At 36.9% G+C, this 26,297-nt stretch overlaps 1 protein-coding gene across 1 annotated transcript; it reads right to left on the bottom strand.

Moving 5' to 3' along the window:
• Positions 1 to 1,963: 1,963 nt before the first annotated feature.
• LOC116246096 (mitotic spindle checkpoint protein MAD1) lies at positions 1,964 to 26,297 on the bottom strand. Its single transcript, XM_031617799.2, has 16 exons — positions 26,003 to 26,297; positions 24,081 to 24,180; positions 21,719 to 21,879; positions 20,843 to 21,040; positions 20,675 to 20,767; positions 17,883 to 18,005; positions 15,874 to 16,121; positions 14,807 to 14,978; positions 13,674 to 13,805; positions 13,373 to 13,576; positions 7,179 to 7,341; positions 6,154 to 6,241; positions 5,988 to 6,057; positions 2,736 to 2,864; positions 2,588 to 2,626; positions 1,964 to 2,487 (listed from the first exon to the last, which is right to left on the bottom strand). Exons 1-16 carry the CDS (start codon positions 26,168 to 26,170, stop codon positions 2,398 to 2,400), a joined length of 2,178 nt encoding a protein of 725 aa, XP_031473659.1. The 5' UTR covers positions 26,171 to 26,297; the 3' UTR covers positions 1,964 to 2,397.

Raw genomic sequence — 26,297 nt, 5'->3', positions numbered from 1 at the left:
ACATCACAAGTTCCAAGCCCACGAGGGATGTTGTGTTGCTATAACCTATTCACATTCAAAACCAAGGAGTCCTTGTTCTGAAAGTATAGTGTACCAATCAACCCATTTGGTGTCCATTCAATCATCAGCTACGGCTAGTTCATGTCTTTCTTTTTCTCCCTTTATGTACGACTTTTGCTTACTATACTTGCTACCAGAGCATTATATAGGCTGTCTTGCTCCCATTATGATATATTTGACCCTTCCCTTGTCCCCACCTGCAGATAGAAGATATTATATGAATCAACCAGTTGGTGCCCCTTGAATCACCAATTGGTGCCCACCTACAGATATGAGATGTTTTAAGATGAGAACCTCTTTCTCAGTAACAGAGTGCTATAAGATGAGATGGCTTTTCCATATGGAAGAGCCAATCAGCATATCTTTTGTTCAAGACAGATGCAACTGATCCTACTGTTGTTCAAGGAAAAGGAAAAAATACCTAAAAGCTCGCGTAAGTTCCACTCTGTTCATGGGCCAAGGCACCAAGATATTGGGATGTTAACCAAATCCAGATCCCACGCGTGTAAAACCCTTTGTCAAAGTTTTCTGCAAATAAGTAGCCTGTCAATGTGCAGTTGGTGATGGGATCTGTTTGGCTTTAGCCTATCAAAAAGAGGAAATGGAAGGAGGGAAATTTTTGACATAGTATGTTACATATACATGCATCTTCCGTAATCGATGTCAAGAAGAAACATTGGGATATCTTTTTTTTTAAATTCAATTTGCAGATTATTTGGTCCAAGCAGACCCCTACCACAGCCGTATAAGGACTGCAAAAAAGGCTTATCCTGCGAGCAGCAGAAAAAGAAAGTTGGCCTGGCAATAATTATTGAAGGAATTTGATCCATTTTCTCCAGATAAGAACGGATCCAGTGTACCAAGCATTGGGGAACACGCCACATCTGGCATCCCAGTGTCCCTTAAAAATTTTCCTTTAGTGCCTATGAAAGTAGAGAGAGGGGCTCTCCCAAAAGTCGAAGGAATCGATAGTGGCCTTCAACTCTATTAGTAGCAAGCCTACACGAGGTACAACCATCATAGCATGGAATTGAAACTTCACCAACTTTGTGGGCTTTGTTGCCAGAGTTGCCTAGCCTTTAGGCACATAGGTTTTGAAGTGTGTCTTTGTACTGCGTAGCAATCTGTAAGGGCATGTATTGAACACACAGACCTTTACAGTGACAGGACGGTACCTTACAGACGAACATTTCTTTGTGCACAAGGTGGACGAATTATGTGTAGAGTTGTTCATAGAGTAGAGTGAATATTCGCTTTTCCTCTAGTCCATTTTCCACCCTCGCCTTTATCGTTTCATATTCTTTACAGATAAAGAAGAGACCTAGTGTGGTACCAGGAGGACTAGTTCCTCTTGCAAAAGCAATTATAGTTGCCACAGCATGGACGAGTTATGCATTTTACTGCTATATGATGGTGCAGGAGTGTCAAGTAATCTATTAAGCAATACTACAGGTTGAAACTTGTACCAAAAGGAACGGCATACCTTTCATCAGGTCAGAAAGGCAACCATGAGAAAATAAAAGCACTAAGGCACCCTCCAGATGGAAAAGTAAAGGTAGGTAGGTGGCTTATCCAGCCAAAATAAGCTGGAGTCATAGAGAAGTAGAACAAATAGTCAAGAGCAGCCCATCTCACTTCTCCCATTTCAATGGCTACATGTTTGAGTTAATGCCTTTGAACTGAATGTATCATTAGGCTGTGCTAGAAGCCCACCTTTTTTCAGCTGCAAAAAGAACTCAGAAGATTATAAATACCATGAAGTCTCTTTCTGCAGGTCGCCTCCCCGTCTTACCATGTTGCCTGTATGTCATGATGTGCTTTAAGATGGCTCCTCCTCCTTGCCCCCATACGGGTGGCTAGAAAATCTTTACCATTAAACTTGCAAATGTCTAGGTCAAATAAATACTACAAAACTGGAAATTTTATTGTAGCATTGCATGCATCAATACAATGAAAAAGATAGCATTATGGAATATGTAGGTGTAACTTAACCAAGTGATCTGTGTCTGCAGTCCATACTAACTGAAGTAATGAGAACTGTCCTGCACATAGGTGGCAGAATATTTACACAAACTAAGAAGTAGCAAAGGCTGCCCAAAACCTGAAGATTTTGAGCTATAATGGATGGCTTACCGATACACCTAACAACATATGACCGAACTACTACATGATATGGTGCTGTAGCCAAATGCTAATGTGAAGAACCATCTTCAAGCAATCACCCCTCAAACATTGGGGATTCTTGACATTATTCTAATTTAGAATAGGAAAATTACAAAGCTTGCTCACCAAGAAAAATGCAGTAGAGATCCACACATCAGTTTTCAGCAATTGAATTCAAGACAAGGTTCGCCTATTGAAGGACTCGATGGTTAGATTTGCAGTAAATGCAGGAATTGAGTTGCACCTCTTTATGAATATTTCAACCTGCAAAAGTAAGTCCTTTAAAGTTATTAACTTGAGTTGTCAGAAAAAAGAATAAAAAATCCCATGAACAGTGCTCACAACATATAAAACATTTATATACCTGCTGAGAGATATCAGGTTGCAGAGTATAACCGTTTGTCTGTGAGACAAGTCCAACACAAACAGAAAGCAAAAACTTCTTTTATCTTCGGTATTACATGGCAAAACCGTTCCAGGGAAATTTTGAAAAGAAAAATCAAGAAAAGTACCACGATAGTAGTGTTCCCAGATTCATATTCAAATTCGAGCTTCTCTTCTTCAGTTTGAGCGTATATGGATTGAAGGGTAAACATTGTTACAGGGATTCCATCATGCCGTAATCGGTCATCCATCATAATCTGCCAAAAGTAAAATTAACATAAAGTTGCCACATATTTGGAGCTATATGAACATAAAGCTGAACAAGAATAAGAAGCGCACTGTAATAAACTTCCCGAAGAAAACACAAAAAGGATGAAACTTCTGGCCTATATTCATGTGAATGGGTGCAAAGAATAGAAGCAGATGGTGAACTAATAAGCAGCATTTACATGCAATAAGAGTAAAGCTAACTGAACCTAATTTCCTACACATTTGATTCTAAAAGCAAACTACCCATAACTGAAATATATGCACTTTGTGCAATGTTCAGACGTGAAAGAAGACATGAAAAAAATGTTCTCATGAAATTGAAGGGTATTTCGAACTTTGAAGAAAAACGGCTTGCCTTTTATACTTGCAATTGTATTCCACCATCCGATTTTTTTGAATCAACAGCCTAGGTAATTTCCATCACGGTCTGTCCGGTAGCCATCAGGCAACATCTGCCAGCCGGCTGATTTCAATTTTGTAACATCCTAACTTTTAGGCGTGTTTTCCTTGAGGTGTTTTCGAAGTTACTTCTTTTGGTCAGTAACAGCCAGGGGCGAATCAAGGGGCGCCGGCAGGGGAGCCACCCTAAAAAAATTTACATATAAATTTAAAGAATATGTATTTATCCTATATAAAACTTTTCAGCTCCTGTCAAAATTTTGAAACTATAATTCCACCCCCCTCATGGAAAATTCCTCGCTCCGCCCCTAGTAACAGTTGACGTTTTGGACCTTTGGCACTGGTTGATGAGACCATACCTGTTAATAGAGTTCGTTTCAACTTTCAAGCTATCCAACAATATGAACTAAGTCGAAATCAGACAATAGATGATAGGAAACCATTCAGTTGAAATCTGAGTTCTTCAGGAATTCCAAAAAACCTGAAACTTAGATGAGTCAAATTACGTGTTGCATGAGCCAAACTAGGAAAAATGACCATCATACCCTTTCCTATAACGTTGCAAGTTTGAGCGAACAAGCAAGCCTGTGTGAGTGTGAACGTGAAAGCCTCTGCAGGTTGCCACTAGAGGTATTGCATGACTCTCCTAGTGAGATGAGAAATTAAGATCATGGATGTGTGGGGCCACGAGCCGTTGACTGCTTATTGTATGTTATATATGGAATGCTATATTGTATTATGATCGCTAGCAACACCACACGACCATTAACTATTTACTACAATTACACGCACCAGTGCTTGCTATATTGATAGTGATGGTGGGATGCCACCAACAGCTACTATATGCAATATCTGCTCAAATTTATGATTGGTATAGATTGCATAACTAATGCATTGATATGAACTTGAGCATGAGACGATCATAGTGCAATGGTGAATGGCTGGTTTATTCCACAAATGGATCTTATCGACTGGACACCAATCAAGCCAACTATAAAATGAGGTTAGGTAGGCAGCATAGGGGGTTGGGTCTCGAGATCGGACTTTCAAGAACAGAATAGTTATTTAAAGCAATGTTATAAAAGGCGTAGCGTATCGTGTATCGGTCGGGCTGACCTATACGCCGTATCGTAACGTATCGCAAATGTAGCGTAGCGTATCGTAAACTTAATTTTTTAATTTTTTAAAATATTTAAAAATCAGAAAAAATAGAGAAAAATCATTAAAAATCTGAAAAAATGAACAAAAAAATAGAAATCAAGAAAAAGGTATTCAAATATAAAAAAAATCATCATACATAAGAAACATTCATGTATATCAACAACACATTCAAAAATAAGAAATTAGATATACAAAATAACATAATAAGCATCCATCACAATTTTAAACTTGAAAATTTTATAGAATCTTAGGACTTAGAGCCTTAAGACTTGGGGTTTTAGGACTTAGATTACATCACAGTTTAAAACATATAGTTATCATCTTTCATGATTCAATAATAATATCTCTCAAATCAATGAATCCTCGGTTATTTTTTAGGAAAATGAGCAAAATCTCTCCCTCCTATGTCTCTTGGAGTCTTTAAATATAAGAAGAGAGAGAGGGAGGAGTGTTTAAACTTTCAAAAATAAAAAAAAAATGTATTTAACCCGTATCGCACAATACGGATGATACGCGTACGATACGAACGCGTATTGCTTATCAAACACGTATCGTATAGGTTTCTTCGACCTATACGATACGTATCGTACGATACGGATAACATTGATTTAAAGTGCTCTTCACCCAAGCTACTAACGGGGAGTCAATCCCCTTCATATGGCAGCAAAGTGCAAGACTTATCCTACTGTAGCATGTCGCTAAGCTCAGCCTTGTGTTGTGCATGGTCATGTCAAGGGTTGCCCTGATGCCACTTCACCCTAAAGAATCATCTTGATCGTTGATCTTTCTAAGATGGACGGTAAAGAAAAAAAAAGGAGAAAAAGGATATAGGGTATTTTAGTCATCTAGCATTAATTGATAACTTTTTGTCATTGTTTCTCTCAACCATCCATTTTAGAAAGACCAACGACCAAGATGATTCCTTAAGGTCTAGCATCCAAGGGTTTGGCAACTACCAATCTCCCTCGTTATATATAAATATGGTATAAGGAGCTAGCAAAATCTAGCTGAAAATAAACATTCAAATGAACAAAAAATCAGAAACAAAAGGTACAAAAAATAGATGGAGAAAAGAGAAAATTACATAAAGAAATCTGTATAAACACTTATTTTCCCCACTTGTGAGTGTGTAAAGACGAAATACCTAATGATGGCTCTATTTACTGAATTTTGTAGAAATAACCTGCTACATAGCAGGATTTTTGCATTTTATATGTTTCACATGTATTTACTAGGGCAGGTGTAAGTGTTGCATGGGTTCACGTCCTAAAGGGTGATTAATGTAAATGCAACAAGTCAGGCTGCTCCAGACTCCAGCCTGCCTTCTGCAGTACCCATAATAAGTGAGAAACTTCCCTAGAAGTTTAGCCCGTAGGCCCCGTACTGAATTTAAAATCTATAAAAAAGATAAAATCATAAAAGTTTTCTACAACCAAGCCTTGAAAATGTGAAGCACTAAATGGCACCCTCATTCCACAAAGGCTCCAAATGGTATGCAAATAAAAATTAGGGCCACAATTGGAAGAGAACAAGATAGTGAAGGTGTTTACCTTATAACCAAACAGCGAGCAACATGCTCGTCTAAAGACTGATATTTTCTCTGCAAATACTGTCTTATATCTGTACCACAGGACAGAGTTTAAACAGAGGGGAGGAAAAAGACATGGGAACAGATGCACCATCAAAAAATGCAAAAGGATTTGACCCATAAGTTACCTTTCCTCACGTTTCTCCAGTATTGCAATTTGTCCTTTAAGCTGTGCAAGTTTTTCAGATATGTCACCACTGACAAGCTTGGATGCATCTGCATAACAACACAAGGTTAATAACTTAATATTTAATAGTGACCTCAATCTGCCCTTCCACCACAATATGAATTATAGGATGGCACTAGCTGTGACCCTTGGGTTCACATTTACATTTATAGGCAGGAACATAGAAGACTACATCAAGTAAAAGAAAAATGATAATAATAAGCACATCTTACAGAAGAATGATAAATTACGAAACTATGAAAACATATCCTAAGATGAATTGCATTTCACTCTTGTATGAAGAACAAAAAATTTGTAATGGCTTCCAGAATATTCTTTACATGGTGGGGGGAGAGAGGGGAGGAGACAGAGGCTAATTCTGTAGTAGATGCATACTAAGGAGTGAAGGAGTGCTTTCTATATGGTTAAGTGCCCTTTGAGAAGCTGAGAATAGTAAAGCCTATGAGGATGAGACAAAAGAAAAGTGAAACTGCTCCTTCTTGAACTTGAGTTATTTATCATCATTTATTTTTAACTCGTGATAGAATTACGGGATGTCTAATTACAATCATATTTTCATAATATAATGCTGGATTTATTTTTTTATTGGAAAATATTCCAAAAGTATACTCAAGTTTTGATGGAATAACAAAAAAAACTGCTCAAGTTCAGATTTCTTTCATTTAACTACCAAAATGACATAGGAAACAGGCAGTTAAATGAAAGAAATTCAAACTTAAGCATTTGTTATGCCAGCAATACTTCAGCATGTTTTCTCTAAAAGTGAAAATGTCAAATTTTGTGAGGAAAGAAACCAAAGAAATGAAGCTGCAAGCTTTCTTTAAGAAATTGTTATTCAACTCAAGCAAGACAAATTTTTATCACACGAGGTTGCCATGAAATTTAGAACATGCACCTTCAATCTCAATCATGCTACACGTAGAGCAACTTAGCATGGAATGTACAGAATGGTGAATCTGCCAATACCTGATTGCCCTTTCAGATCTTCAATTGCTTGCAATTTCGCCTGAGCCTTTTGTAGTTCACAACGTAATGCCTCAATTGCATGCTTTGCTTCATTATCAACTGCCAAGGTATTCACCATTCGCAGAACCTTTGTTGTGGCAGCAGAATAATCACCATGTCCCAACTACAGAAAGTTTAAGGTTTTTGAAGTCAAATAAGTATGGAAACTGGTATCACAGAGATACAAAGGTATAGGCTATTATGTTAAACTTGCTTTGTGAGAAAGGACTCAATTAGCAGTAAAATAGAGGGTCCAAAAGAGTTACAAGTTGTTCCTTTAGATACCTTTTGGGTAACAAAAAGAAACAATAAACGGGGTTATGTTGCACAGGTATAGCTGAGTGCAGGATCAAAGAATGTGATATAATTATCTGGAAAAACATGGGTGTAAGAGAGCAGAGTGGGATATGTGTATCAGAATTTACAGAGACGGGAGACCACCATCAACAGTCCAATTAGATAGATTGAACAGCTTAAAGATTGCTACCTAAAAAGTGTCTTTTCAAAGAAGTATCCCCTGTCAATCTGATTTACAAATTGAGGTGGCAAAATGTGGTTCCTCCAAACTTTCACAGTGATAACCCATGGGTCCTTATATTTCCTAGCTATCATATTTAAAGCCAATATATACATCCATAAACTATACTTAAATTTCAAAAACATTTTTTAAAGTACACTGAAACTTTTAACAATAATAAAAAATTGAATCTACTTCTGCAACATTAACAAAAGATGCACTTACTCTTATTTAAATTTACTTAAGATCAACTAATTAATTTGAATATAAGTAAGCATATATTCTGTCTTATGCAGCTAAACACGCTGGTGCGAAATAGCAAAGACAATACAAATCATTGAGTCTATTTTGGCTATACCTGAGTTAAATTGATGGAAGGGCATCTTTGATTAACTACACATAAAGTTAACTGTGTTTTTAAGTAAATTGCTTATGAAAATTAGCTCATCCTTTGATGGTATCAGAAAATGCTTAAGTTTGAATTTATTTCATTTAGTCGTTTGCTCTCTAAGTGACCTAGTGGTTCAACCCAAAAAGTTCAAACTTAACCTTTTTTGTTAGACCATCAAACATGGAGTCATGTTTATGTAAAAATTTCATTTTGTATTTACCAAAATTTTAAGTATATTTTTATAACTTTATTTTTTGCATTTGATGCATCATATAATTTCTCATTTATGTAGAAATTATCTACCCCTTTCTGTGCTCATCAAAGTGGGTATCACTTTTCATAAGAGAAAAGGTTGTAGACCTTATCTATTTAAAAGGGAAGAGAAAAAGTCAAAAAATAATCGAATTTTGTAATATTTTGTACATTTCAATGAAATCATCATACCCTCAGAATCAGCTGATTCAAATCAAATTGGTGGTGAACCAATTCGGTTCAGTGGCCGATCCACGAATGCCAAGTGTCAATTCCTAGATATTTTAAGAATTTATCATTTTCATTTATCATTTTTTATTTAAAAAATAATTTTTGCTGATTCAAAAACCGATTCAGTGAATCAGTGCATCGGCTAACAAATCAGCAGCCTCGTCATCAGGTTTAAGAACTAATCTTGATAATACTGCATCCAACGCTCACCTCACACATACTAATTATAAATTACCATGAAATAGTGACCCAATGACAGCTAGGACGAGGAGAATAAGCAAATTTTTTTTAGTTTATAAACATGACAACTCTCTGTCCATTGAACGCGTGAAAAGCAGAAGTAAAAGAGAGAGAATAGTCATGATGGTCATTTGAGTGCGTTTGTGTGATGGAAGGCGTAGCAAAAAAGAAGTACAATTACAAAAATGAAGCCATTAAAAAATAGAATATATTAAAAATTACCATTGATCCAAATGAAAAGGCCAATCAAAACTAAGTCTAGGCCCCAATGAATTGAACCTAGATCTGGTCAAGTCTAGGACTCTAGGTTCAACCCACAAAGAAACATAGTAGAAGAAGAGGAAGAATAAGAGGCAGGAAAAGGAGGAACAAGAAGAAGAGGATGACAATGATAATGATGTGAAGATGAGAAAGATGAAAAAATAAGAGAAAAAGGTAATGAAGAGGCGGCGAAGAATCAAAGTAGCATTGACCAAATGCTTGACTGAGCTGGTTCTGAAACAGAATCTCCTCTTTGTTGATTATATCACCTCTACATTAACCATGCCTGAAGCACTCAAAGGACTCAAGCCGAAAAACAACCTACATCACTTCAAGTCTAGTATTTTGCACTCAAATCCACACCATGTCATGACGATGCATGTGCTTCGCATCTAGAAGGATCTATATTGCATAGTAAAAAGGTGGTTTGAAGGGTCATGTCGTGTTAGATAACACCTGAATTTCGGATAAGACTAAAAAAAAAAACTGACATATTTATGTATTTAAAATGGGACTAGAAAATGTTAGAAGACAACATAAATGAGCCAAAAGATGTGAAAATTTCTTGAACTAGTTGCACTAAAATGAATGCTAATAGGTTACAAAAGAATAATGATTTAGTGTAAATGAGAGCATATGTGATGATGCGTGAAATGCATCATATTCATATCACTTTACATGCATTTGTCCATGTGTTTGTGGTAAAAATCCATGTTTACATTACTTTTGTTGATAAGAACTTATGTTTGAAATTTTGTGTAAAACAGTGCGAATGTGGAGGAGGTATTGAGTTTTTTTGGTGTTTTGGAGTAATTTGATAAGAGATCCAAATCCAAGAAGCTAAAGTCAATCAAATCTTGGATCCAAATCATAATCCAAGAAGCTAAAGTCAATCAAATCTTGGATCCAAATCATAAATCCAAGCCCAAGTATAAAATCCAAATGAAAGACAGAATAAAAGTTGTTGAAAACCCCCTCAAATGGGGCACATTCCTTTATATGGAAATTCATAAAAAATGGAGTGAATTTATAAATTCCACATCAAGCAAAAGAAATAAAAACGTGGAGTTTTCCCCAGGTTGGGGCATCCAGAGATTTTGAAGAGAGCAGCTCCTTCTTCCTCCTCCAAACCATAAGATTCTCAGTTGTGGTGTTCATCCATCAATCTGGTGTGATCGAGGATTCTTGGGGCCGGTTCTATCGCTTTTTTTTCTTCCACTGTGTGTTTGTCACTTTATTGTGTTTTTCCTCACTTTAGGTTGCTGGTTTTTACAGGGTTGCAGCAAGGACAAAGGTAGATCTCAAAGTCCAAAGAGGATTCTTGTGGCTTTTTCCCACCTTGGAGAGGTTGGGGTTGCCGTGCCAACGGCCATCTTCAAACTTCATCAATTTCCTCCACCATTGACCTTTCTCAAAATACGCAGCAGCCATCTCCCATTGTGTGGACGTGCGGAGCAGCCCTTTTCAAGGTCCTAGATTGTGTCATATCCCTCTATAATTCATCGGAACACCGAATATGTAGGTGTTCTTCACATCCCGTCTTCTAGGTAGCCTAGAGCCAGTCTAACATCATCTTGTGATTTCCATTTGATTTCTGATTTTTTTTCCAGCATGTCCTTGATTTTCTTTGTGTATTAGTAGACTTAGGTGCTAGCTTTTGCAGGGGCTTGGGGTTTTTACACAAAAAAAAAAAAAAAAAAACTGGTGGATTTCATCCAGCCGGTAGTTTTTTCCTGTTATCCTTCTCCAAACTCTTGTTTCCTAGTTTTGACTTGTATGTTCTATTTCAAAATTGTGCAGGCTTAGATGTTGGCTAGGTGTTGTTTAGATGTTTAACATGCTGTAAAACATGTATTATAACTATATTTTCATGTGTTCAGTCAGTGTACAATATGAGAGGAGAGAGAGCTGGCACTGGCAGCAATCCAACGGCCACACCTCTTTCTTCCATCCACTAACATAATTGGTCTAGTACTCTAGTCAACAGTTTAATTTATTTTATTTTATTTTAATTTTTAGTATGTGCTTTGGCATGCTACAATCATGGCAGAGTTAGTAGATTAGGAGTTTTTAGTTGATGGCATGCAAATGTCGCCAGTTTAGGAGTAGGTAGTCGGCTGAACTTCATTGTGTTGCAACTTTTTTTATTCACGTTTTACATCAGTTCATGTGCTTGGTGTCCAGAATTTACAGCTTATGCTGGTTTTGCATCTTGAACTAATAATGTTAGGTGTGCATTTTGTAAATTTTGCATTGTATCTAGTCAAAAATGCATATTTTAATTATATAGAGTGCTTAGGGAGACCATTTAGGTAGTAGGCATGTTCTGGTTTCTTGTCTGATTCTGGCTAGTCAGCCATGAATTCCAGCTATCACCATTGTTTCTGTTCAGTAGGAGGGACTTTCCTCCATTGCCGGTTGTGTTAGATAGGTGCATTTTACGGTTAAGAAAGATAATTCATGAATTAAGTAATATTAGATTGTGAGCTAGAATTTAAGAATTTTCCATAATTTTAGATTTGATTATTTTAGCAAGCGTGGGACGTGTGCAATGGTTCAAGCCCCACTCACAAGTGTCATTTTTTTGTTGATAGCTCTGATATTGTAATGGATTGGTGTCTAAGTGCATGTTGTGTACTAGATTAATCTCTAGATTACAACAACTGTGGTCCAGTTGTTAGGAAGTTAGCATTACAACATTTTCGGAATAGATTTTCAGTAATCGTTAATGTAGATTCTTTTTGAAAATTATGGAGAAAATTTTAGAAGAGGGTCGAGAGGAAATCCCTTAACTTTAGGGAATCTTCCTAATTTTTAGGAGATGATCTCCCTTTTGGAATTCCTGTTGAAAAAGCCAACCTCCTATGCACCACCAGTAGGTTGCATTTAGTGTATTGTGCATTAAGTCATGCATACTTTAGGTAAGGGATAGGTCAGATCAGTTTAAGCACTTGAGTAGTGTCATGTTAGGAGTGAGTTTTAGTTAATCTCATGTTTAAAATTAAAATTGGAATGCTAATTTTCTGTTTTGTTAATTGTGAATCATAATTAGGCATATACTTGTAGTTGTATTATACATAATACAAAGTATGGACATGCTTATTGACAATTTTCTGTTAAAAACCACAAAATAAGTACATTAGCGAAATGTATTTGTAATGGCAAATAAATGAATTTTTCTATGAAATTTTAAATTTATCACAGTTTAGTCGATGTGTCTACATTCTGGAGACTAATTTTTCTAACAACAGAATATCATTTAGTCAGATTTTAAATATACTTTTGTCCTCTGGTTTTCTGAAAACTGCATAACCTGATTTTAACTTTTTTGTGCATTAAGGTGGCTAGATTTTTAAAAAATGTAAATGATTTTCAAGTTCAGTAAAAAGGCTGTTTCCTCTGTTTGTGTCAGTTAAAATTTGGACATGATTTCCCTTTGAGAGAAGAAAATTACAGTAAACTGTCCAGAAATGTACATTGTGTAGTACAAGGGTATTTTGGTCATTTATGTTTAGAACAGAACGGTAACTCTCTGCTTATAATGTTTAACGTCCAGTTTATGGTTCAAATTAATTTGTTTTATTTTTATTTGTACATTAATTAGTTTATGTGTTATGTGTTTTCGTTTGTTTATCAGGACAAGTCAGGTGTGGTAAGGTATAGAAAGTCTTTAGGTTGTTTGTTCAGTCATTGCAATATTTATTTATTTTTTTTTTAGTGATTTGCTAACTTCGTTTTTGTGTTTTCAGGCTTCAGGACTTTACCCATGGTCGGTGTTCCATAACTTGAGCCGTGGAGTGGGGTCTCGAGCAATAGTTCAGGAATTTAGTCTTTTGCAGTGTAGGATTTTACTTTCTTTGATTGATTGAATGTTCTCTGCGTGACATTTGTGTGAACATTTATTCAGTCGATTAAAGTTTTGTTCTTGGTTGGAAGTCAAATTCTTAAACCCCATTCCCCAGTGGATTTTGAGTTCGGTAATGTTATTATTGATGTGTGTTTTCAATTATTTTACAACAAAAATATCCTTTAAAAGTGGTTCATACTTCATACAAAAACGCATCAATATGCACTAGTAATTTCTAGGATATACAATGAGTAATGATAGTGCCGTGAAGGAGTTGAAAGTGACTCGTAAATTCAACAATCAGTGACGAGCAGGTACCCACATAAGGTTGAACTACAAGTCATTATTTATCAACACAAGCACATGCATTCAGAACAAATTGACTGTCAAGTTCAATTCTGTTTCAAAAATTTTACCTTGCTCTCCAACAGTGAAATCTCAGAACGAAGTCGATCGCCCTCACGCTCTAATGACTTTGCTCTCCTGGTTTCACTATTCAAATTTTCATTTAGGAGCCTTATTTCACAACATTGATTGCTAATAATTTCCTTTTGCTCCTGCAGGTTACGCTCCAGTTCTTTGATGGTGGACTCTTTTTCCATAAGACAGGCTTCTAGATCCTTGGTATTTCAATAATGCACATACACACACAAACATTTAAGAGGAGGCACGAATAGGTTATCAGACTTTCAAAATGTGAATGCAGAATTATCTCACCTTAGCAAGAGTTTCACCAACATTGCTTGCAGCTGCATCCTCGCCTGTCTGATTTTTCTGTGCGAAGGACTCCCCTTCAAGGCTAGCAACTGCAGCTCGTAGTCTGTCCCTCTCTGCAGCGACTGAAGCTACCTGAAAAGTGCAAATACTGGAAATTAGTGTACAAATACACAGCCAAGAATGATAGCCAAATGCTATGAACTCGAGCTTCCAAGGGATCTGATGATAACCCTATCAAAGACCTTAGGAAAGAATTAACCTGACATTTGAAAATCTTGAAGCTAGAAAGTACGACTCCAAACCGTGCAGAGCAATCAAACTACGAGATTGTTACTATGGCTACTACTCAAGTCCAACAGCTGAAACTTGACTGGATTTGGCAGAGACGTATACATTCTTAGAGGTAAGCCTGGGCGTCGGGCCGCGTCGCCGCCGGGCCGCCCGATCGGACCCGGGTCCGGGCCGGGAAAAACCTGGCCCGGGCCGGCCCGGCTCTCGCTCTCCCTCTTCCTCCTCCTCTCCGCTCCCCCTCTCCCTCGCTGCTCCAGCTCCCCCTCTCTGCTCCCCGTCTCCCTCTCCCCCTCTCCCTCTCCCCTCCCCCTCTGCTCTCCCTTCCCGTCTCCCTCTCCGCTCCCCCTCTGCCTCCGTCCCCCTCTGCTTCCCTCTCCCTCTCTGCTCCCCCTCTCCCTCTCCCTTCCTGTCTCCCTCTCCCCCTCTCCGCTCCCCCTCCTCTGTCTCCCTCCCCTCCTCCTCCGTCGCCATCACCGTTGCTGCAGCCGGAGGGCGACGGGAGGGCAGGGGGAAAGGGGGTCGGCTCTGTCGCCGTTGCTGCAGCCGGAGGGCGACAGGAGGGCGGGGGAAAGGGGGTCGGGAGACTCGGGAGGGCGGGGGGAAAGGGGCGAAGAGGGCGGGCCGGGCCGGGCCAGGCTGAGCGGCCCGGCCCGATGCCCACCCCTACTTAGAGGCCCATAAGGTATATCATGAACAACAACATTGCAGCAGATCTAGGAACCAAATTCACATCTCCATCAAGACAAAAATTTAAACACCCTGGAGCAAAAACTTGGAATCCAGTCAATCTTTCTTGATACAGTGCACCCATCAAGAAAGAATAGGATGGAATTAATACTCACTGAGATTTCAAGCCTTCTAACTGCAGCCATGTTTTCTTCTACCTTTCGCTCTGCCAACATGACCTGCCTTTCAGCGTGATTTTTGTCAAGATTGGCCTTCTCAATGTCTACCTCCAGTTGTCTCAATTGTGAAGTTAGCTCACCAGATTGCTTCATACTCTGAATCAATTCTCTGCATTAATAGCAAAAAATATTTGATTAATCAACTTAAACAGCAAAAAAGCCTCAAGTCTATACCAATTGTTAGTTGGCTATGTTGATATAGCAGCGATAGGGATTACGGAAGAAAAGTGAGTTACTGGCACTATACCCTTTCCAGAATGTTAGTAAGGCTGCCGACAATTAAAAGTAGCAGATGCAGAAGTTTTCATTAACAGCTAGAAGCCAAATAAGGCATCTCCAAAAACAAAAAATGGTCACAAGGGGGGGGGGGGGGGGGGGGGGGGGGGGAATTAAAAACAAAACAAAAAAATGTACGAGAAGAACTGATTACGGAATTCAGGAGTTGGCAACTAGAAAGGCCCAACAGAAAAACTAGTATTCGGTGAAGGATTGCCCAAAAATTGCAGCTGAAGGGAAATATGTGAAGCTTTTTACTTGTTGAAAATTTTGATGTAAATATGCCACATCCGTCTATAACCAATTTTGACCTGCATTATTGCAATGCGCTATCATACTGACTATAGGAAAACTACACATGCAAATACACCATATCATATGCTGCCTAAAACCCAAGGATGCAGATTATTCTTAAAACTAAAATAGCAAAAGAATATGTAAGCCCAAAACCATTAAAATTTTCAACATAGATTACCATATATTATATTGGCATCTGATCGCGTTCATAAAAGGCTTTCTTTCTCTCAAATTATGATGAATATCCAACCACTAAGTATTGAAATGGAATGCTGGATCAACTAAGGAAGTGGGTAACATGGTTCAATGAGGATGAATTCATTGTTGTTGAAGCTAACAGAAACAAAAAAGAACACAATAAATTGTAGAACTGTGAAGTAGTTATTGTTGTTGTTACTTTTCCCACCTTTTCTCCCCTAAAAATGCATTACCTTTGCAGGCTGGCAAATTTTTGAACAACATCATCACTTGATTCGACACCAGGAATCTCGTTAGAAATTGACTTCCATTTCACCAATTCATCTTCCAACTTAATCACATTCTGCTCCACATCATGGAGTTTAAGCAACTGAGCTTCTGCTTGCTCTCGGTGGTGTCTCTCTTCCTGAATCTTTTCTTTCAAGAGTTCGGTGTTGTCGTGCAGAGCTTTCAATTTCCGTGCCTCACATACTTCAGATTCCTAAAATTAACAATATCCAAATGTCATAAGAAAATGGCACTGCTAAAAAATTTTAAGTTCAAAAGCATAAAAGTGAAAAGATGGTAAAATACTAAAATTTAAACTAAGCATAAAAAGGGGAAAAAATGGAAAGACCTAAAATAAGAAGCTGGTAGCATAACCATTCAGGAGAAGATTCCAATAGTTCATTAACATTGTTAGAACCAGTGTTACTTCAAAGAACATAGATGTCTTTTGTTCAAAGCTGCAGTTACTTTTATTTTGATTAACAGGACCTCCTAGTCTATTTTCCAAAACTCATAACCTTTTGAAATCTTGTCAATATCAAATACAATCAGAATAGTTTATGAACCTGTTTAGATGACAAGACACACTAACGTGGTTCTAGTAAAACCAAGGTTTTCCCGAGCTAAGCAGCCAGGAACCTAGTTTATTAACTGTCCGACTGTAACACAAATACTTGTTTTTTGTGTCAGAAAAGTTTTAAGAAATGATACGAGGAAAAGGGACATTTGAAGAAAGCAAATCCCAGATTCAAATTGAGTAATCCCCTCTTATTGATTTATTTCCTACATAAAATGATGTAACTGCTCATGAAAATGATAATCATGATGATCCTCACAGTAATGATCAATAAATAAATGATAGTAGCCATGCTTCTAGTCCCATTGATGATAATATGGCACAAAGGGAACTTCAAATGTATGTTCGTAAAAAACAAAAATAGTACTTCTAGGAGTCAACCTCCAGACAATGAAGATGCCCTCAATTGTTTTCATGTCTTCTTAGCACCTCAGTTTCAAGCCCATTTCTTGACTACTTAGACTTATAGATAACCCACTAAAATTTTACCCTCAACAGGTAGATGCCATGAACCATGACATGGAAGCACCTGAAAAATCTATAACATGGAGATTCAAACTTTGTATGGATGTAAGTTACCAAATCAAGGGATGCAGGTGGTTTTATAAGATCAAAAGTGAAAGATAGAAAGCTAGCTTAATTGCTAAAAAAGAGATGCCCAAGAAGATGAAACAGATTATAAAGACAACTCCACTCCAATAGATGACAAGACCTTATACCAAGAAGTTTAATTGTCACTGTTTGGCAATTTTTCTTGGAACTATACCAGCCTGCTCAGCTAGAGGTAACCACTTATCTCAAGCTATATTTGTTACTAATGTTACAATGTAACTGAAAGGTCAAGGATGAGAAACAACAACAAAAAAAAATGGAGACTCCTAAAACTCTTGGTCTAAAGATGAAGATTGAGAACAGAGAGTTGCTACAAATTAGAACACACCAAGGCATTTTGTAGGACATTGTTTATTGCAACATGCTTCAACTTCTATTCATATGAATGCACTACTAAGGATCATCAAGAAAGATCAGGAAATGCCAACTCTCACACAAACAACCAGCCGTAAGCAACAGCTAAGATCAAAACTAGGCACCCAGAAGACTAACAAGCTCCTCAATGAAACCATAGAATCAGTCAAATTATTACAAAAGAATGCATGCCAAAAATGAACATAAACAGGAACACTACAATTACTCCCGAAGCACAACACACATAGGCTTATTCATCAAAAGGTTCAAATTGTAGCAATTGGCCTCTAATGTCCAATTACATGTGTGACTAAATTTTTCATTGAATGCAATGACCAGTGTTTCAAAATGATAGTTGATCAGCCTCACATGGAACTGCAAGCATGTTTCTAGCATAACAGACGTCAAAGCAAGAAATTTGGCAGGACTTACATAGCTCCTAAGCTCTTCCTGCAAATGCTTCACAAGCACACGTGCTTCACTTGCAGCAACTTCATGTGATGGTTCACTGATGGTGGATAGTTTTTTTCCAAGTTCATTTTTTTGTTTATGGCACTACAACAAAAAGCAAGTGCAGAACTTTAATTGACCAAAGAAAGAAACATCTATCAGACACTCCACCAAAATTATTAATGGCTTTTACTAGATATACTATGATAACTTGCACCAAGACAATTTATATGCAGAATTTTGTATGTTGTGATGTTTTCAAGCAATTCAGCCACTTTGCAGGCCAACATGAGAAGTCAGCTTGCTCGACCAAAGAGAGTAGTTAGCCAGTGAAACTTTATTTTCCTTCAACAGCTTCGACACAGTAAATTCTCAACTCAAAGTAACTGGAAATTGCAATCTTATAAGAATCATCATGCAATATAGCATATGCACCACAACTATGACATTGCAGGAGACGATACATCCCCAAAACTAGCTTTATGGATGTATTGTAGCTGCGTCATACATACCTTAAGATAATACATAATGTATCCTGGGATACACCTTTTATGCATTCCCAAAGGTGCAAAATTTTTTCCGTTTATTAGGTGTGGGTGTGGCAGATGGGGTTGGGGTTGGGGAAGGAGAACTCGTTCCGAGGCTGATTTTTGGTGTTCAAACTTTAAACTAGAAGATTTAGGAGGCCATTTCTCATTCTAAGAAATTCTAAGTTTTCAAGTGGTTGTTTTACAGTTACCCATTACTTTTCAAGAGCATATGAAGTCCAATAATTCCTCAAAGCAAAAAAGGTCAATTCAAGGCCCTAAAGGTCAGGAATTAGCACTTTGTGTTAAGTTCCTAAAAGAATTTGAGGAAGTTCCAATAACAAGGCCCTAAGAGAACATGTCTACTTGTTTTTGCAAACTTCTCAGTTAAATCATGTGCAAAAGCTATTAGATGTACCCGTTTTTAGTTCCAAATTTCCAATAATAGATTGATGGGAGGACAAGGTCTTCTCCCCATTGACCCAGCCTTGATTTCACCATATTGATCCAGATTAGAAGTATCATTGTTTGTCTGAGTTAGCTACAAGCCAAAACGAGTTTTATGGTCATGTATGCACATTGCACAGTAATTTATAAAGGTTAAATGTCACATAGCAGGTGATAAAAATTGTATCATGAATGACATAGAAGATGAAGAATGAAGTGGAGAATGAACAAAATGATCATATCAGATAAAACCTAAATTTAGACTTTATGCTATGCAAACCATATTTAATCAATTACTTGTCATTCAGAAGGTGTTACAGCTTGTTGTTATTCAGTACACAGCTGTCGAGCAGATAACTTCATTTTGCTTTGTTTGCGGCCTAATATATATTTTATTCATAATAATTTTATTTTTCCTCATTCAATATGCACTTTAATACGATTGATATGTTTGATATTGTACCAGTTCACAAAATCAACAGATGAAGCCTTTAGTTTGTTAAGATTTAATTTGTAGCATATAGCCTTAATTATATGTTTTTATAGATAATATTATTTTTTTAGCATTATAATTTTCCTTTAGCTTTTCACTAACTTGAAATTTTTCATTGTTTATCTTTTTTGAAGAAAAGGTTATGAATTTACATATATTATGTGCATTACATATGTTACTTTGTGCTCAATAAAAATTCTGATATGCATTTAACAACATTAACCACTAGTACAAATACATAGCAGATGCCAGATCCTTCTTTATCATATGTAATATTGTATCAAATGTCATTATTATTATATAGCTCTTATCACTTTTGAGTAATTCAAGTTCTGAATGACCATAATAGAAGCTGCTGGGCCAGGCCCAGGTCATATCCGGACAAAGGTCCAGAACGCTGCTAGTTGGTCCATCCAGATCCTACCTAGTCCCATAAAGCAATTGGGATACATCTGCCAATATCCAATAGCAACTTGACATGTAAAGAGGATTAGTTGAATCTACATTTAATATCATGATTTCTAGGACAAAAGGTCATTAAGAATCTAAAATACACAAGCATAATTCTTCAGCAAGTTGAACAAAAAATCTGGTACAATTATCACATGACTCGATTTTTAAGGCGCACCCATATGGGCCCGCTTTACCAGCGCACTACAGGGCCCGCTTTACTAGCGCACTACAGACACACATATAGAGAGAGAAACAGAGAGGAAAAACTTTGTTAACTCTTTTGAACTGATCTTTTATTTCTTGTAAGTAATTATTTGCTCATTAAGCCAAGTGGACATACATCAAAATTTTGAGGACTCTTTCAGCTAAAAAAAATGTGTTATTTTGATAAATCAACGAACACTAATAATAGTTGATTTTACGTTTCAAATAATATCATAATCTCTTATCCTCACAGGAAGGCAAGTGAGATATATCAAAAGTTATTGCTATTTTCAACAAAAATTATCTAGAAACTTGCCATTTAAGTAAACATTAAGGGAAACCTTAAAGTTCTGCAATAAATGTGCAATTACATTAACCATTAGTATTATAGACATATCATAAATTTGTTGACAAAGAAATTGACTTTGGCCTAAACTGCCATTACTTCTGATTTTTGTGACATCTATGACATGATGCTTCATGACTAAGCAATAGACAAATTCACTAAGATTTCAGATTTTGTGAAATTCTTATTCTTTGTTGCATAACTTAGATGAAAAATGGAACTGAAAATAAATGCAAAAAATAAAACAAATTAAAAGGAAGCCCATAAACATATTCCCCTGTCCAATCAAGGCACCAATAACAACCTCAGCAAGCTGCAGTTGCAGATCCTCCAGCTGCTTCTTCAGAAGCTCTGATTCTTTTTCAGCACTGCTAGCTCTGAACTCCATCAACTCAAGCTGAAAAACTGAAAAGATCAAGTTCATAAACAAAATCTAAAACAACAATAACAGAAAATACCTTTTAGCACTTACATCAGTGCAGACTCTGGAAATGGAAAATTTGGAGTCACTCTGGAGAAGGGAGAGTTCTTTACGAAGGTGCCTTTTCTCCCTTTCAGCAGTGTCAGTAACATTTTGAAGTTTTTCTTCAAGTGCAAGAGACCTCTCTTGGGCTGCAGATGCAGATGATTCAGCATCTTTTCGTTGTTTAATTTCTTTTTGGAGCTTTACCTGGATCGTATGAGAACATTAACAACCTTTAAGCTACCATATCTATTCAGTTAAATCAGTCAGAGACAAGTATCAACCATGGAGGTTATTATGGACTCTACTGCAAACTGGAAGCTTGTGCTTCTAATAGAAACTCAAGTGGGAAGAAGAAACTCAATGCAGGATGCCATGACAAGTACTACTCAAAGGTTTTCATGCAGTGGAAAAAAAAATGAGATGTACAACAGTCCCATTGGTATAGTTTCATGATGAGAATTTCCATTCATCTTTCTTTTCAGTTTTTTTCCTTATGGTGCCAATGTGAAGCTTATGACTCACGTATAATTTTGGAATAGAAATGGGGAACAGAGATGTTAACCTTGACCATGATCATCTGCTCATTCAATATCATTGACCATGATCATCTGCTCATTCAAGCACATATGGTTGACCCATAATCAAATGTAAGGCATATGGTCATAATCTCTTTGCTAGCAGAATGTGAGATTGCCCATTGGTTTACCAGATTGAGAACACAAGCACTAACAGTAAATTCTTCAAACAGAAGATTAGAAATGCTTCTCAGAACTCAAATGAATTCAATCTTACAAATAGGAGAGAAAGGTAATCAAATAAGAAAGAAGCATCCAAATCTATGTGCATCAACAACAGAAGTATCTATTGAAAAGTATGAAAAACCTCAAGCTCAGAAATTTGCTTCAGCTGACTTTGATAGCGCTCAAGGGACTCATTAACCTCCTTTGTCAGCTGCTCTTGCAAGGCCTGCTCATGACCTTTTGCAGCAGAAAGTTCTTGTTCCGCAAAACGCAACTGGCTCTGGAATTTATTGCTTTCTGCTTCTGAAACCAAAATAGCATTCCATCATTACCATCCTAAAAGTACAAAACGAAATTAAGAATTACAATCATGAAATGCTAAATCAATCTCATGCAACATGGACAGAAGGGTTCACATGAGAAACTTCGTTGCGCATCAGCATGCTCAAACATTCTCCAACTGACAAGATCGGACCTCAGGGTCCTGTTCTCCAACATTTTGAATTACCTTAAAAAGTTTTATTGCTTCTCACCACCATACCCTGTGGCATCCTCATGGTATTCCCCTTTCTACTAGCCCAATTTACGTGTACAACACCAACATTTCTTGCTGGTAATATGACAAAGAGCTATCTAAAATGTCCATCCACTTTAAGTGACGCCCCTCAAAAGTCTTTTTATCAGCAATTCTCTCAAGTGCCTATTAAACATGGTAATCCTAATTTATCCTTGTTTTGCATTCCATACGTTCAGTTTAGCACATGCATCTCCAGAACAACACATCTCTTCGCACTATTATTTAGTTGCATGACATATGGGAGTATTCCCGTTGCCAATGCTACAAGGTATTTTCAACAGAAGATTGTCCTAGTCCATGTAACAGGTTTTTGTGTTTTACTTTTCACAATAATTAGGAGAGATTTTTGCTGACCTGAGTGTGAAGTTAAAACAAAGATGTTTAAAAATGTTTCCTGTATTGGCTATAGTAAAAAGCAAAAAAATGCTACGAAGTTCTTTTAAAACAAGAAACTATATTATTAGTTACTTCTTGTTTCTTCTTCTTACATACACAGTGTATCTCAACTTTGTGGAACCATAGGAATTTAATTGGAGAGTTAAGGACACTACAAATTTTTGTGCTTTATTCATAAATACCATAGTCACAAATAACGTCTCGGGTATAATACGGTCTCAGGTATAATACGGCGAACTTAAAAAAAACGGAAAAAATACGGTAATTTTTTAAAAAATTTAAAAAACTAAAAATGGGGGAAAAATAAAATATGTGAGAAATTAATAACACAAACATCAAAAGATAAGTAGATTTGCAACAAACAAAAAATAGCAAATGAAAAAAAAAAAACTGTTTGGCATTTAAAAACTGAAAAAAGTGAAAAAAACGCATTAAAAATGTGTTTTCTCGCTTTTTAACGTTTTTTCAAAAAAAACATGTTTTTTTTAGTTTTAAACGGTCACTTAATTTATCGCGTTTTTTTTAAATAAATGCATTTTCTGTGACTATCCAAAGGCCAAACCTTTCTGTGGTTTTGGAGACACTATCAAAACATAATATGAAAAACTCCAGCAATGGGTGGCGTTGTATGTGACCTGTTTTATCCTTCTGACATTGTAACATTCTAATCTAATGTTTTGTTTGATTATTCTATTGCCATTTCTTGATCCAACCATTTTGCAAATTTGTTTTAGTCTCCTAACCTTCAAAAGTTAGAAATCATCTCTCTCTGAAGAGGAGGTGGGGACAGAATAGAAAATAATTTTGTCATCTCCAATGCTGTACTAACATTTTTTCAGTTTAGTGAGTTTTAAGTGTCAAAATTTTCATGATATGATTCCACTTATAATATTCTCCCATTCTGTTTTCAATTCAATAAATCAGGTAATTAGCAAAAATGAAGAAAATAAAACAAAAAAAAAGGTAAAATTATGTGATCCAAAAAAAAGTTTTAAAAAAAATATGTTTTCTACTGATTTTGAAGATTTTCAAGCCTATTTTCTGTAGGTAAACGGACTACCACACTTGCATTGGATTGAATAGGTAAAAGCTGGCCAATCTTACCTGTTTTCTACAATTATCTTCTGTTTGCCAATTTTAAATAATACAACAAATATATTTGCATTGAGATTGCCATGCTTATTAACAAAAAGAAAGTAGCTTATACATATTTATTTACTGCATTCAGTAGGCTTTAGCTAACTCTTGCATTATGATGTTGAATAAACTTACTTTTCCTTCTTTTGCATTCAAATGCCTCTAACATTGTGGAGAAGAGATTTTTCCTTCACGATTTGAAAAATGATTTTGCTTGTCAACAAATAGATTTCAAGAAGCAGAAGGGGTTCCTCTTTCTCCTCTTGTCTTCCATGCCTTCCACTTTTGTTTACCATCAATCCATATAAAACTAAGGGGAAGATACTTCAAAAAACTAAACCATTGACAGTGCCGATGTCAAAGTTTCTAAAAGTTGTTGCATGAAAAGACTAACCTTTTCCACAAAGCTGTTGATTCAGTAACTCCAAACTAGATTGCAAATCATTCACTTTCTTTTCTGCGGTGTTCAATGCATCAATGAACTCAGACTTCACCTACAAACAAATAATATGAGAAAAAGGTTCATATGTAAATCAAAAAGCAGAATTACAAATATCCTCCAACATGTACCACAAATACCCAAACTTTCAAATGAACACACATATATATATATGCACACATAGTGCAAGTATAGGTGGAGATACGCAATGGATGGACCAGTTTTCAAAGTAAAATTGGTCTACCGGTTTTTCAAATAAAAGTAGCAACTAGCAATAGACAAAGCATGTATGGTGAAGTTAAATGAAACAAGACAATATGTTCACATTTTTGGTACGACCAGGTGCACTTAAAAGCAACTTAATTCATATTCGCTGCTCTTGATGGCATTGTGTTATTTGAAATTTTGACCTTGTTGTATGTGCACCCAATGTCGTAAAATGTGAAGCACAACTTGTAAAGGTTGAATTCAAAGTTAGGTACTTGGTGTAATGTGTAAAAGATTGTAATTTTATTTATGTAACGGTAAAAAAGACAATAAGTTAAAAAAAAAAACAAACAAAACAGGCAAAAAATTGATAATATCACTGAAAAAAAATCCCATGAAAACATTAATTTTTAAAACAAAGTAACAAGTACATGCTATAAACAACACCCATATTTTCATTGTAAATAAATAAAAAATAACCACTTAATTACTCCAAGCCTCCATATAGTTAAATTTCAAATGAATAATCTTTAGTATGTATGACTTACTCCTTCAATACCTGAAGAACACAATGGCCATAAAACCTCAAATTCTTCATTCTGGAAAGTAGAAATGGGATCCTACACGAGGAACTACCAAAGACCCGAGTTTGGGGAACGAGATCATCCCTAAATGTTACATCCTTTATCCTCAAATGTGTAAGAATGTCTTTCGTAACAATGCCAGAAAGCATGTAATACTCAATATACATATCAGCAACATCGCTCCATTGGTACCTCGTTTATTTATTTAGTGAACTGAATACACCATACAGCTTCATTTGGAATAACGATCGGAACAAATAGCGTACTGCGGATTGATGAGCGTGTGTTCAACAACTCTGAGCCAAAAAAGGACATAATACGTAATAACTAAAAGGACATGCTTTGTAATCTTATGAAGGGACGCCGACAGAAAATAGGGAAAGTGCTGGTTTAAATGGACATAATACGTAATAACCTAAAGCGCCATGCTTTGTAATCTAATGAAGGGACCAACAGAAAATAGGGAAGGTGCTCGTTTAAATGATTACACATCGAAACCCCAGGAAAAAGCACCATGAGAACTGTTAAACCAGCAAAGAAACATCCAACAGAGAATAATCCTATGAATTGGACAAATCAACTAGGAGCACGAACATAGTAAAACAAGAATGCATGTAGCTGCCGGTTTTCGGGTTCACTCGCTTCGTAGTGCTTGAAAAGACCGGCGACAGAAAGATGGATGGGGTTGCATGTAACCAGTGTGAATGATCAAGAAGACATTCGGTTTCATCTTCCGCTACGGAATGACCTTTGCAGAAGAAATTCTTTCTTATTGGCATGTAACAAACTATCAATATCCAAGTATCCAACTAAACGCGCTATGCCCCGAACTTTCCAGAAATCCAACAAGTTCTTCCATTGTGGGACACGAAACAGGTCCCAAATACTGAAGAAACGGATGCAACAAGCACGTCATAACCCCAATTATTATCAACACCAGGACTCTGTGGAGCTTTGCAGCTGATGCGTATGAAAATTATGAAATAAACGGACGAAAGAAAATAACCGCGTAACAAGCCTTGCGGGCTCGCTTTGATGGCCTACAAATGATTTCAAAAATGGGGGGATTGGAAGGCGAATCGATACCATCTGGCGACATTGATATGTGCAGAGCATGGGTTCAGGCTGACCGTCATGGACATCGGGCAAAGGATCTTGGTAGACGACGAGCTGCTGACTTGTCGGAGCACTGCCCGGAGTGACGACGGTGTAGGCTTCAGCCTTCCTCTTAGCCGGAGGAGTCCTCACGATCATTCTTGATACCCGGGACTTCCCCTTCTTGATCTTCCTCCCTCGCCCTCCTTCAAAGTTCAAACCAGAAATAATCACCCCGTCCTCCCTGACCCCCTCTCTCTCCCTCTACCCAAGCTTGGCGTTGCTT

This window comes from Nymphaea colorata, chromosome 1 (genome assembly GCF_008831285.2).
Source record: "Nymphaea colorata isolate Beijing-Zhang1983 chromosome 1, ASM883128v2, whole genome shotgun sequence".
Classification (NCBI taxonomy): Eukaryota; Viridiplantae; Streptophyta; class Magnoliopsida; order Nymphaeales; family Nymphaeaceae; genus Nymphaea; species Nymphaea colorata.
This window is presented reverse-complemented; position numbering and strand designations above follow the sequence as displayed.